A 14,166-nucleotide genomic window follows, 5' to 3' on the forward strand; every position below is an offset into this window, starting at 1 on the left:
CATCGGGTTCATCAACTGCTGTGCAGATTTCGGTTGATTGCAGGATTTGTAAAACATGTGTACCGTCAACATGCCGTCAACAGAATTTTTTCAAATCTTTTCATGTTTTAAATCAAGGTGCTCACATGATTTGATGCACTTCGCAAAGTAAGAGCCGTTTCATAACAATAAAGATCTTGATTATCGATCAGATCATCTTCACTATTTTGTTTGAGATGAGATGTGGAATCTGATTGGCTAATAGTTGGGACATAGAAGGATATAACTTGTAATAGCCACTGGTGAAGCTAGAACAGGAGCCCAGAAATTCCAGTCTAGATCGGCAAAGGTGGAAACTGGACTTTTACTGTCCGATAACATCCTTGCCTCAGGAAGATGCATTCTGTCCATGTGGCATTTAGAAAGGATATTCTTATCATTTTATGAAAGGATAACAAGTGTACAGAGGTTGACACAGCAAAGCCATCAATCAAAATAATTATTTGATCTCCATATTTTATCAGCTTCTGAGTCCTTGATGATATCATGTGACGAGAATCTTGTAGAAAACTCTATAGAACACCATCTATCACTTTTATATATAAAAAAACCTTTATGAGTCAGAATCACATGATAATTTGACAGGTTTTTAACTTCTTCTTTTATCACAGTTTTTCAAAGAACATTATTGCCCATTTCCTGCGTAATATTGAAACCATAATCGGAACTTCTCTTCTGACATGGAATTTGTCTCTGGTTTGTGTGATAATTAGCAACAAAAGTCTGTGAAATCATCAATCATGATGAAAAACTTATAATGATTGAAATATGAAATATGTGATAAATATTCATAATTGATAATTAGCTTCTAACTTCATTGTGTAATGTTTCAGAATAACAATAAGGAAAGACTGTTGAACTTTGTTGGCATTAACACCAAAGTGGTCCAGTTGGATGAAAATACTAATTAGAAGTCTCCATATCTTGCTTCCCTTTCCCAAAAAGAAAGAAAGATACTGGCAACATATTCACGACAAAAAGGTTTGGTAAATTAATTGTTCATAAAGTTATATGCTCTTGTTATGATTACAAACTGTTGTATTTAACACTGAACAAACCCATTCAAATACACTGATACAAGTACATGTACTGGGCCTACTTGCACAAAGCGATCTTAGCGCTAAGATGATCATAACTCCCATACTTTAACATAGACTTACAATAGTCGTAGCGCTAAGATCGCTTTGTGCAAGTGGACCCTGGTCACCACAGCCTTGTACACACACAGATTTCACACATGTTTATGCAATTTTGATCAATTTCAATCTGTTAAACTTGTTGCCAATTATTATTCTATGTTTCTGTTCATAGATTCATCCAACTGGAGTCAATAGCCATATTGATAAGAAACAACAATTAAAATAGTTTAAATTTATTTTTAATGCACATGCCCCACTGCTCCGTCTTTGATGGATTACAGAGATACAACCATGTTTAACAAAATGTAATTGTTAACTTAATTTTTTGTCTTAATAAACAGCATCGATTATACTGTTAATGCCAGATGTAAATACATGATACTGAGAAATTAGAAACATCCTGCACTTTTAAACAGAATAAGTGCTTATTTTGCCCCAGTAAACCAATGGACTCAAACAGTTTTATGACCCCAAGAATACTGGCATGTAAATGAGTCATTTATTTTTCTCTCACCTAAACATTGCTACTTTTCATACAGCCATACACACGATATTCTGGTTAATCCCTTTTTCTGGCATGGAATATAATCCATTGATATTTCCTCTAACTCTAAACATTGCTACTTTCCACACAGCCACACACAGGAACATGTTCCTGTATGTCATTAGCCCCACAGTGCAGTGTTTACAAACAGCTATGTAGACACATCAAACAGTTGATGACTCCAGCAGATGTACAGATATATGACAATCTGATGCTATCGTGTCAACCTGGCCACAGGTATCTGCAGCAGGTGCTGAGTCACTCTTCACCAGCCAAGTCCTAAGGTTGGCCTGCAAGCCATGCAGAGTGAGTGAGTGAGTGAGTGAGTGAGTGAGTGAGTGAGTGAGTGAGTGGGGAGTGAGGGAGTGTCACTGGACAGAAGGACATGTGCAAACACATCCTTCAAACATTCGTTAAACAAGTGAAACTGAGCACTGAAGTAGATGGGAATGTCTGAGTAACTCTCCATTCCTTAAAAATAATGGAGCAGAGGCCCCACAGGGACCGAGGGAAATTGATTTTAAGGAATGGAGAGTTACGAGGATATTCCCCTACTTAAAACTCATCTCTACCTTTACACTTTGACAAAATATTCCAGAACTCTTTGTTGTCTGTATTTATACTGCGTGAGTCGACCTTGCGTGATGCACGAGGAATGCGTTCTCTACCTCTGTTGCACGTGCGCCAAGCTCCGTCGTGAGCTGACATTTACAATGCATGGTTCATGGCTCTTCATAATTTTGTTGAGACCTGAACTAGTGTTTATCAATCGCTTGCACATTGTCAATACATGCTGACGGGATTAATAGGAAATATAGAGCCCCGAACAAGGATATATATATTACCTGATTTGTTTTTTCTCATTAAAGGTTAATCTAATTGAAATATATATATATATATGAACATTGTTGTAGGTAACCTGCTCTAACCTGCTCTGCTCTAATATATACATATTATTTTGAGCTTTTAAATTATGAAAATATTTAATAGTTAATTTCACACCATACCTTCATGTGCCGTCGTAGCTGAGGTTGACAATTACACGTTCTCAAATTAAACCATGCGGGTTCAAACCCCGCTGGCGACACATGTTTTCAGAAAAAAATGAAATTATTCACTTGTCAATAAATGCAAAAAACAGTTCAGTCTATTCCAAGTGGAAACCACTTCAAATGTTGGTTCAAGATAATGTATAGTTGACATTCCTGAAAAATAAAGGCGTGTTCAAACAATAGAATGACATCACAGGTGAGTTTTAATACATGATCTGTGTGCATTTTTGGAAAACTAGTTGTGTCCGTCGTGTTCTAGCTGTATCTTGATTTGGTTGTTGCTCTCATGTATTTGGAGATTCCACTTGATTGTTATATTTGGACAATAAAGGACAATCCATAGACATTGGACATTCCTTTTCATTCAGTTGGATATATATGACTAATTGTGATTATTCTTGTGGGAACTAAGACTTTGGATAAAGTTTAAGATGATTTTTTTAAATGTTACAGTATGTCCACTGTGTAACAACCACTTCTGGCAATATTCCCCCAATATAACAGCAGCTTCACACAATTCTTTTTTTTCTTCAGTTTGTTTGTTGTTTAACGCCGCACTCAGCAATATTCTATCTATGTAAATAATCGAGTCTGGACCAGACAATCCTGTGATTGACATCATGAGCATCGATCCACGCAAATCGGATACGATGACATGCATCATCCAAGTCAGCGAGTCTGTTAGTCGCCTCTTACGACAAGCATAGTCGCCTTTACGGCAAGCATGGGTTGCTGAAGACCTATTCTACTCCAGATCTTCACAGATCTTCACACAACGTACCCATGTGGGAAACAAACCCGGTCCTTTGGCGTGAAGAGTAATTAAAGGTTTTAACCACCAAGCTGGGGATCGAACCACCAACCTTCTTCCCTCCAGGCACAGGTAGGAAGAGTGTGCTAAGATTGATGAAAACGATACACTAGATTCTGTTGTGTAGGATTGCCACACTGTATCAAGTATCATGAGTGAGGGAGTAAGTGTAAGGAATGAGATGGTGACGTCATGTCAGGGTCAGTATGCCTGAAGGAACCTTGAATAATGAAAATGTCCCAAAGCCAATCATCTCTAGCAAAAGGGGCGGTGGGGTAGCCTGGTGGTTAAAAAGCGTTCGTTATAAGCGTGTTCATAATAAACATAGTTAACTGTACATTGCACGCGAATGAGAAACGAAACAGCGGTATCAATCCACCAACTACCATTCATATAATTAGCTCTGTCACCTTTGACAAATCCTCAGACTCACAAACTAAGACGTTGAATAATGTCGCCTGACCAAAGTCATGAATATCCAGCCTAACAGAGGTCTGCTATCAACAGTACAATACAGGACAAGTGCTGAACGAGGATTGGGTGAGATGGACGCCCCATGCATTATTGATTTTCAAGCAAGTTTTTGTCACAGTGACCACCTTACTGCGACCATTAAAAGCATGCTGATGGCAAATCTAGCATCTGAATCTCAAAATGAGACTCATGCCAGGATTCCAATAACCTATCTGGGGGCGTATGTCTACCTGAGGCATAAACAGCTGCTGCAGGTGGAGAGGCGGGATGAAAGGTCAAATACTGAGATCACACACAGTGTTTGTCAGTAAGAAACATGTTGGGGACAGGGGAAAATCATAAAATCAATTATTCATAAAAATTAACTTGTTGTAGTGTTAAATAATCTTTCGTTTCTTTTTCTCAAAGATTGAAAGATTTGTATCACATGAAAATTGGCCTTGTAATCAACATGAGAAGGTAAAATTAAGATTTTATGAAGAGTGTAAATATGTGCTACAACCAGAACAGTATCTAGTAAATATTAAGTCAGTTATTTAAGAAATGCTCAAGTAAATTATCTGGACGATGGGAAAATATTTTGTACTATTTATTTTGTATTATTTATTTAAAGAAAGGTTATCGAAGATGAAGAACATTTTCTGTTGATCTGTTATTTGTATGAGAATTTGAGGAGTCAGTATTTTAGCATTATGAAAGGACATTTTAATGTTATCAATATCATGATATCACTAGGTGCATACATATGTTACGGTTCACTATGATATGAATTAATATCATTTGTTGATGATGTATATTGATAGTGATGTATAGAATGTACAAAGGCAGACCTTTTAGCAATATCTTGTTTTGTTTGATAGGCATTACTTTGAAGTTGACAGATGACAAAGGAGACACAATTTATGGATAACAACTTCTTTAATACTGTAAAGGCAACGTTTCGGTATAGATCCTTATACCATTGTCAAGCAGGACTGAATGAGGAACATTGTACAGAATATATATATCCCCCACCTACTACAGTCAAGTCCCGTTAATCCGACATCGATGGTTGCATACGAGTATGTTGGATAAACAAAATTTAGTAGTATCAACGTTCGTGATCGAAAATCGGACAACTGCACGATAGATAAGGATAGACAGACACATAATAAAAAATAAAAAATAACTATTCATATTGTTATGTTTCATTGTTGGCGGAATATATATATATACTGTACAATGTTGCAGAGTGCCTCTTTGAGTCACAGGCGATATGTATTGTGATATTTAATTTACACCATTTTTGTGTGAACTTCTCCATGTCTCATGTCACCCGGCCTACAAGACCATGTTGCAATCAACCAGTTAGTGTGTAACTCAAATGACTGCTTAAGCTAGGATCTTTTGAATATACACATGAACATTACTTAGGCACCACCTGATTCAAAATCCAATTCTGAAATAAAATGACAAGCTATGCAACCCTAACTTGTCAGCATGTTGAAAAAATGTACTGCATGTGCATCGCGCAACCTGTATGAACTGACCCACAGACCCAGGCACTGCACCAGGAATGACAGAGGATCCCAAAGTTGAAAATCAGATGTCTGACCAGCAGCATGAGGCAGTCCCAGATGAATTTCTGCGATTCCACAATCACAAAAAGATTTGCAGAAAATGTAATTAACCGTAGAATTGCCAAAAAAATTGTGGAATTTGCCCTTGTTTATCAATCAGCAAACTAGTTTTCATTATTCAGAAGCTTCTTAATCGAATTTTGAACTCAAATGATACATTAAGCCTGCTGTTTCAAACATACAAAATATGAATGTTTCATAAATCAAAATATTAAATACATAATTCTCACTTTTAAATGTTTTTGTGGTATTATGACCAAATAAACTATGTTTACATCTAACCATGTGAGACCGCCTCCGTGGTCTTGTGGTAGAGCGTCCGCCCGGAGAGCGGAAGGTCCAGGGTTCGATCCCGGGCCGCGTCATACAAAAAGACGTTAAAAGATTGTACTTGTTGTTACCCTGTCTGGCGCTCGGCATTAAGGGGCTAAAACAAGGACTGGTCGGCTCGGAGTCAGTATACTGTGTCTGAGTGGGGTATTCATGTTAAACTGCGGCATGGTATCTCAGTGAGCTAGCACTATAAATCGGCATCAGTCCGGACTAGTACAAGCAGCCACACACACACACACACGTGCATGCACGTCGCTATATAAGTGCAATAATCTTGGACGCGACGTTAAACCCAATTTCACCTCACCTCACCTCTAACCATGTTGTTATTTTTGAAAATGAGGGCCAGAAGAGTGTACTCAGGACCTACAGCTTCTAAAGTCCATGGGTACTGGTGGCAGGACGGCAATGTTTTTTTATTTCAAACACTGTATGTGCTGGGTGCTGATACTTTTGTTGAATTGAAAGTTTTGAGACTTCCTCGTGTAGCAGGGCGTGGAGTCATCCCACAGATGACATCCTTACCTTGTCAGATTGATGACGGGGTTAACCTCTTTGGTCATGTGGACAAGGCGTCTTACCTCTGATCAGAAGGTCCGTGGTTCGAATCCCATCACGGGACTCGGAAATTTTATGGCCGCTACATTGGCGCCCAACGTGGGGCTGAGCACGTTCATATTAAATTTGAGCAAAATAAGCCTCAGTACTCTACTTTGCGGCCCAGGACGTGCCTTCTGTTGACGGGGGAGTATGTAAAAGGGTGTGGAGTCATCCCACAGATGACATCCTTACCTTGTCAGATTGCTGACGGGGTTAACCTCTTTGGTCATGTGGACAAGGCGTCCGACCTCTGATCAGAAGGTCCGTGGTTCGAATCCCATCACACGACTCGAGATTTTATGGCCGCTACACTCGCATAAAGCCAAGAAATCGGTACCAATTGCAAGTGTCAGCTTATTTACTTGTGGGATCATATTGCCAGGCATCCTGTTTGTCAATGTACTACTCTTTTGTGTTTTTCCACCAATGAATCACACATCATTTTTTAAAGTTGCCCACTTCCAAAAAGGTGTGCGGTGCATAATGCAATCAAATTCAGCATGTTTCAGTGATTGGGGGTAAAGTATAAAAAGCCAGTGTAGTCAAATGGTCAGGCTATTGCAAATGTAAGTAAATATTACTTTTTGAGAATCAAATATGAATCGATACACTGGTCAGCACAACATTTGTTGTATGGTCAGGTGGAGATTTGTGATGCCTCAATACATTGGTGAATTGTGACACCTGTAGCAGATATGTCATAATTAAGAAATAAATGACAAGTGGGAGTGTTTTATTTCTTACATGAGACATCAACATTATGTACAGCCTTTTTAAGGATGTTGATTAATGTAAAAGATTTAAAAATATTTTCCCAAATTTTAATAATGATGACTCCCTGAATAGCATCCAACCTCGGAAATGTCGGACAAATCAAGTTAAGTTTGGTATTTCCTGCATATTTTCACGTCGATTATCTGTACCTTTTTTCCTAATACCCATTGTCATAGCTCTTCCACTTTTGAATGCGACACAGCTACATCTATGGGGGAAAACTCACTAGACAGTTCCGTCTCAAAAGTAACGTCGTCCAATATATGACGTCATCAAGTTGCGAGCGCATATTCAAATCACCAGAAATGATGTCATGACAGAATGTTTTGTCGTGAAATAAACCACGCTTCATTCCTCATTTTTCTTTGTGATTTATCATGTAGCTATCTTATATTGGGCTATAATACTTGGTTCTCACCTTGAATCCAGTTGTATTTTCACCAACAGCCTCGACAATGCCAGAGCACTCAAAACCCATGATAACTGGTGTCTTTGGAGGAGTGTCAATAACTCCTTGCCGCACCATCAGATCAGGAAAGTTCATACCACTGTGGAATAACAAAACCATTCAATAACTATGCCAATACATTGTAATGCTAAATCTATTTTGATAAAAAATTTGAAAAAAATGTCTGATAATTCTTGAAATAAAAATATCTGTTTTGCTAATAGACCACAAACACTTTACAGAGAATGTATAGTTAAATTCAAGTTGTAAACATATAAGACGTTGTATAATATGTATTCATCTGTAGTTAATATTATTCATAACATGTACTCTAAGAGTGAGGTAAGACTTTCACTGTGTATGAAAGGCCCAGGGCAGTTAAATCCTGTTTCAGGTCAGTAGTTTTAAATTTGAATGGGTTCTTATGGCCTCCAGTAAATTTACGTGTGAATATATCTATCACAATAAGCTGCAATTTTTTAAACAAGGGCCTGAAGAGTATAGTCAGGGCCGACAGCTTCTAAAGTATGTGGGTCCTGATGGCAGTCTGGCAATTTTTTTATTTCAAAGACTGTGAGTTCCTGAAAAACATGAAACTTCTGAAACAAACTATACATTCCAGAGCTTGCAAAGCCATTATGTGTTGGGAATACCACCACCAGTAACAAATCTTTGTTTGTTGTTTAACGCCGCTCTCAGCAATCAGTAATAAATGCATTACACAACACAGATATTCACACATACTGTATGCATTGTATCTTACGAGTCTATCAGTTGGAGGCTTTCTTGAATATGTATGTCTCAATCTTGGACTTCTATTCAGTCAGAGTTGGGAGAATTATAGAGAACATAGAATCATAATATCATAAATTCATAAACAAAATATTGGCAAAAGTTATTAGCATAAAATTAATATTAATATTATCCTGACTCAAATATGAACAGTTAAAGTGATTTCGAGCTTTGTAATATGATAGGACTCAATCACAGAATATTCATGACTAACTGACATTGAACAATTCCATTACAAGGACATCCAAAGCATTTAGATAAGCGGAATTCTCAACTGTTGGGTACAGAGTACAGGGAGTTGTTTGAAGAAAACCACACAAGTTGGAGGCTGGATCTTTATGCATTTAATTTCATCCTCATGTGCATTTAATTTGTATGTTCAGCCAAACCAGCCTAACCTGCAAATGCAGCATTGATATAATTTATCATCCACAGGAGATATGGCTTGGGTGGGATGAAACTGCATCACAATGCTTTGAAGACCACTGTAGCATCCTGAGTTAACATGATGACTAATCACTCTGCCACAGAAGCTACACAGCGGTCCTCTTTAGATGATCAATGGAATCTCACCTGAGAGTCTTTGTATTCTCTATAAAAGTTTAAAACTCCTTGACAAACCTCAGAATTGTCAACTTTTATCAACTTGTGTTGATATATTATATATAAAACAAAACCTAGGTGAGATTTCATATTTATTACATATTTCCATTTTCTAATAAAACTGCATGGAGTTATGCCAAAAGTTAATTTTTATTAAGAGTAGTCAACTCTGTCCTCACCAAAGTCATACAGTAAAACTCCTTGTCTCAACCTCCATTAAATTTAACTGTTTGATCGGTATTCTAGAAGTTGGTTACTAAATGGCAAACATACAACTTTACCGACAACTTTATTAAGAAAAATACAAGAAGCTGTTATCTATAAAGTTATATGTTTTCTTATCCATTGAATATAATAGAGTTACAAAATACTGCTGTTGTTATCGAAACAGTATCTGACTCACTATGGTCTGATATATGCACCCTGCTTTTCTCAAACTATGGAAAAACAAACATATATTGAATACCAAAAGAAAACTATCAATACCCAGTGTCTCGATGGCTGCACACATTATCTGGAGCCCTATGTGTGTGTGTGTGTGTGTATGTGCAGGGATTCCGTGTGTGTGTGTGTGTGTGTGTGTGTGTGTGTGTGTGTGTGTGTGTGTGTGTGCAGGGATTCCATGTGTGTGTGTGTGTGTGTGTGTGTGTGTGTGCGAATTAATAAATAGCTTGTGTCATGTATTTGCAGAAATAAACTGTATTGCACTGATAACAGGACGAAATAAATTTGAAGAGGTTGTAATGCTAAGAGGTTCCAGATAACTTCTTGAGCAAATGAGTTTTTACTCGAGGGTTTCTATTTTTATTGGGTTATTACATTTTTCATTGGGTAACCAATATTTTCATCACTCTCTTGGGTTTTCCCCCAAATTAGTGAACATTTTAAGATCTTAAAAAAAATGAAATAATGTTTTAGATGTGAATAACTGTTCTAAATATATAGGCTTGACTCTGAAAGTTTATTAGCTTGTAATTGTGTTTCAGAAATAAGCTCAATTATACGCATGCTGAAAATGCTTCATTGGGTATTTACGTGTGCTGTTTTTATACATTTTAGTATTTCATTTAATGCATGCGTTTCTGTACGCAAGTTAATTGAAAGTAATCGGGGGGGGGGGGGGGGTGGGGTTTAAGCACATACGCTGCTTATCTGTAGCTCTGGCTAAGTTATATATTATTGCATTTGATGCAGTCTCTAAATATGATTATGATATTATAAGAAATAAGGACTAGTAAACAATTCCCAAATTGGAACAAAATAACTATTTCTTCCCAATTTGCCTGCCAGGGGCACTTAGTTCAAAATCCTGGGTAAATCCCTGATGCGTCAATTTGACACCTCGAAGTGCATCCTAGTGATACTTCCTGTGACAGTTAGACAGGTGCAAATCAAATGCACCTGTATATTAAAATACTTGTTTCTATAACATTTCTTATTCTCAAATGAAGTTTTATCCTAGGAAATGGTGTTGTTGATAACACTACACTGCAAGGCCTATGGAGATTCAGATCAGCTAAAAGTGAATTTGTCATTGCTTAGGCTTCACTGGCTTTGTGATTCTCGTCATGTGAGCTTGACTCATACAGTGTGGTGATTCAACCAGAACAAGGCAATTTTGTCAAGGCCATACACTTTGTAAACAGGTGGTTTTTTTAAAATGACTGTTTCAACTGTACATGATCCAGTCCCTCAAGTTTTACACAATATACAAGCACTCTCTGTGTCTGTTTGTGTGTGTGTGTGTGTGTGTGTGTGCGTGCGTGCGTGCGCGTGTGTGCATGGTGTGTGCAGTGTGTGTGGTGTGCATGTGCCTGTGTGTGTGTGTTTTTTCAGGGTGTGTGTACCTGTGTGTGCAGGGTTTGTGTGTGTGTGCCTCTGTGCGTGTGTGATGTGCATTTGGCTCTGTGTGTGTTTTCAGTGTGTGTGTGTGTGTGTGCCTCTTTCTGTGTGTGTGTGTGAGAGAAAGATAGAGGAAGAGCATGTGCCTGTGTGCCTGTGTGTTATGTGCATTTGGCTGTGTGTGTGTTTTCAGGGTGGGTGTGTGGCTCTTTCTGTCTGTGTGTGTGAGAGAAAGAGCATGTGCCTGTGTGTGTGCCTCTTTCTGTCTGTGTGTGTGTCTGTGTGTGTGTGAGAGAGAGAGAAAGAGAGCATGTGCCTGTGTGTGTGTGTGTGTGTGTGTGCGTGTGTGTGCAGGGTGCCACCCCTTTTTCAGACACCTTACATGTCAACTGTGCCCTTAGCCAAGTCAGTTTGTGACTAGAGTATTATGTCAATTTGTGACTAGAGTATTATGTCAATTTGTGACTAGAGTATTATGTTAATTTGTGACTAGAGTATTATGTCAATTTGTGACTAGAGTATTATGTCAATTTGTGACTAGAGTATTATGTCAGTTTGTGACTAGAGTATTATGTCAATTTGTGACTAGAGTATTATGTCAATTTGTGACTAGAGTATTATGTGCTTCCCTCCCTTTTTTAAAACCCTTGGTCAACCTCGGAGAATGATGATTTAGCAAGGGGATTTATCTCAAACTGAAGAAGTTCATTTTAGTGTTTACATGTTCATATAACACTGTTTCCAAGGGGCATGAGTCTGTTCTGGGACCTGCAGCATGTTGGACCCCTAAATGTATGGAGAATAACATGCACAAATATGTTTCTTATATTGATACAGGCATGGAATCTTTGATGAAACAGTTACTGACCCTGGTTAACTGTTGAATGCCATATTTATATATTAATAACCAGCATATTCATTGAGATAGGAATATGTCCGAGGCTATTAAAGGATTGTTTTGATCTGTAATTTCCACAAATGTACAAGCCTTCTTATGTTGAAAATTAAGTATGGTCAAGCATACTGGTTGGACCAGCAGGGCACTGAATAAATTAATAGCAGGTCATCTACATTTTTTTTATAGCCATGGGAACACGAACAAGAAGCTGCTTCAAATCTGCCTACTAATCTTCCTATTGTATGAATGCATGACTGAAAATGGTTATCAGAAATAGTGAAAATTAGATTTTTCATGCTGTACTGATTAGTTCTTGGTTAGTTTGTTTGTTAGTTTTTAATGCTGCACTGCGCAATATTCCAGCCATATGATCAGCTATATGATGGCCTGTAAATAATCAAGTCTGGACCAGACAAACCAGTGATTCATATTATGAGCAACGATCCACACCATCAAGGTATGATAGCACCCTATCCCTAATAAGTAACTAGTCGCCTCATATGACAAGCACCGGTTGCTTGAGACCAATTCTAACCTGGAATCATGTCTTGTATAAGTTCTTTTACAAATTCAACTTTGTGTTTCATTATCATATAACAGAAATGGCAACACAGATCCTAAGGTATGAATTCAGTGATACCAACATAGTATGTTCATTAAAATATGGACTTGATTAAACAACTGTTTTCAAATAAATCAATAGACACATATATGTTTATCTTTCAAACTGTTTGTTTCTAATGAAAACCAAACACTGTATGACAAGCCATTTGAAAATTCAATACAAAATTGGTAAATTTGTAAAAAGATAAATGTATATATTATATATTATTTGGGATTGTTAAATACTTTCAATGTGATAAGTATCAGTTGTTTTAGCTTCCAGGAACACAAATTTAACAGGCACTGTTATCAATTCCAAGTGACAGCTGTCAAAAGATCCCAGTCTACTGGTGTTGTTTACATCCAAAAGGCTGAATAAGCAAATCATGTTGATGTTGTAATGAAATTCTCCCAAATGACAGTCTGCCATAATTATTTTTTTGCATATGCGTGTACATTACCCATCACTTTAACAACCTATCGTCAAGAAATAGCGAAAATGTTAATCATTTCCCGATCGTTTGGTACAATATGTTCAAAACGCTTGCCATCTAGATAATCAATGCAAAGCAATGCTTACCATGCTCTCACTCTGACCAACAGTTCTCCTCCTGCGGCAGTTACCTCGGGTTTCTGTTGAACCTTCAGCATTTTCAACCCCCCAAATCCTGTCAAAACGACGCTTTTCATCACTTTCGTGGGAGCGGCAGGCGCCTCTACATCAGGCTTGGCTTCCGCAGCAGGTTCAACGGTGGGTGCTTGAGTCTCCGCCATTCTGAAACGATCTATCCTGTTCCGTTCTGTCCCTGCGAATGTTGTATTGCAAGGTCACAGTGGTATTAATTATGATGATTTTATTTCCAAGGTAACGGCGTTTGGCGTAGGAAGGTTGTAGGTGGACAAGACCACGTCTCCTCGATCGTTACGACGAATCTCTCTATCTGTCGTCTGCTACGGTTTGCCTGTCTTGATTTCAAGGGTGACCGTTAGCAACTGTCAGTGCTAGCACAGTAGTTCATCGATTGGTTTAAAATGGGCCTGTTCTCATAACCATGCTACTGCCATTACACCGTCTTATCAAATATACTCAAAGCGCAGATGGATCTCGACCGGCAGAACTATATTGACAGGGATGTCGGGGGGTATTAGCACGACAGCGTATAAATCAGTTATCACATGACTCGCAGCTTGCTTGACAAATTGCTCGATAGATACGCATATGCTTGCCTAAGGGTTTTCGGTGAAAAACAAGTTAGCCATGAATAATAACAGTGTTTGTTTTTTTATTCTGATTTCCTCTGAATTATTCATGGATAATGGGATGGTTATGAATACCAGTGGTTATATAACTAAAAATACAATGAATATATTTATTTAAATAAATGCCGACGTGCGCTTTATATAATGCAGTTGCATAAGTGTATAGACATGAGGTTAAAAAAAAAATTAGCAAGAAATTAAAGAAATACCAGTTAATAGATGAAATCGTCTTTCCATTAATCATAACAAGAAATTATGTAAAGAGGTAACTCGAGTTGAGTCTTTATTACATGTATGTGAATGTGTATATGATAATGTCAAGGTCGGGGTACACT

At 37.8% G+C, this 14,166-nt stretch overlaps 1 protein-coding gene across 1 annotated transcript in view; it reads right to left on the minus strand.

Annotated features, from left to right (window-relative positions):
* LOC124112844 (synaptic vesicle membrane protein VAT-1 homolog-like) overlaps positions 1–13,782 on the minus strand; it is a 34,605-nt gene extending 20,823 nt beyond the window's left edge. The window contains exons 1-2 of the mRNA XM_046473002.2: positions 13,152–13,782; positions 7,804–7,933 (exon numbers count right to left, since the gene is read on the minus strand). Of these exons, the coding sequence (XP_046328958.1) occupies positions 7,804–7,933; positions 13,152–13,345 (324 nt within the window). The 5' untranslated portion in view covers positions 13,346–13,782. The remainder of the gene's footprint in view (positions 1–7,803; positions 7,934–13,151) is intronic.
* Positions 13,783–14,166: the final 384 nt, after the last annotated feature.

The sequence above is a fragment of the Haliotis rufescens genome, unplaced genomic scaffold (assembly GCF_023055435.1).
Source record: "Haliotis rufescens isolate VD_foot unplaced genomic scaffold, xgHalRufe1.0.p SCAF_19, whole genome shotgun sequence".
Classification (NCBI taxonomy): Eukaryota; Metazoa; Mollusca; class Gastropoda; order Lepetellida; family Haliotidae; genus Haliotis; species Haliotis rufescens.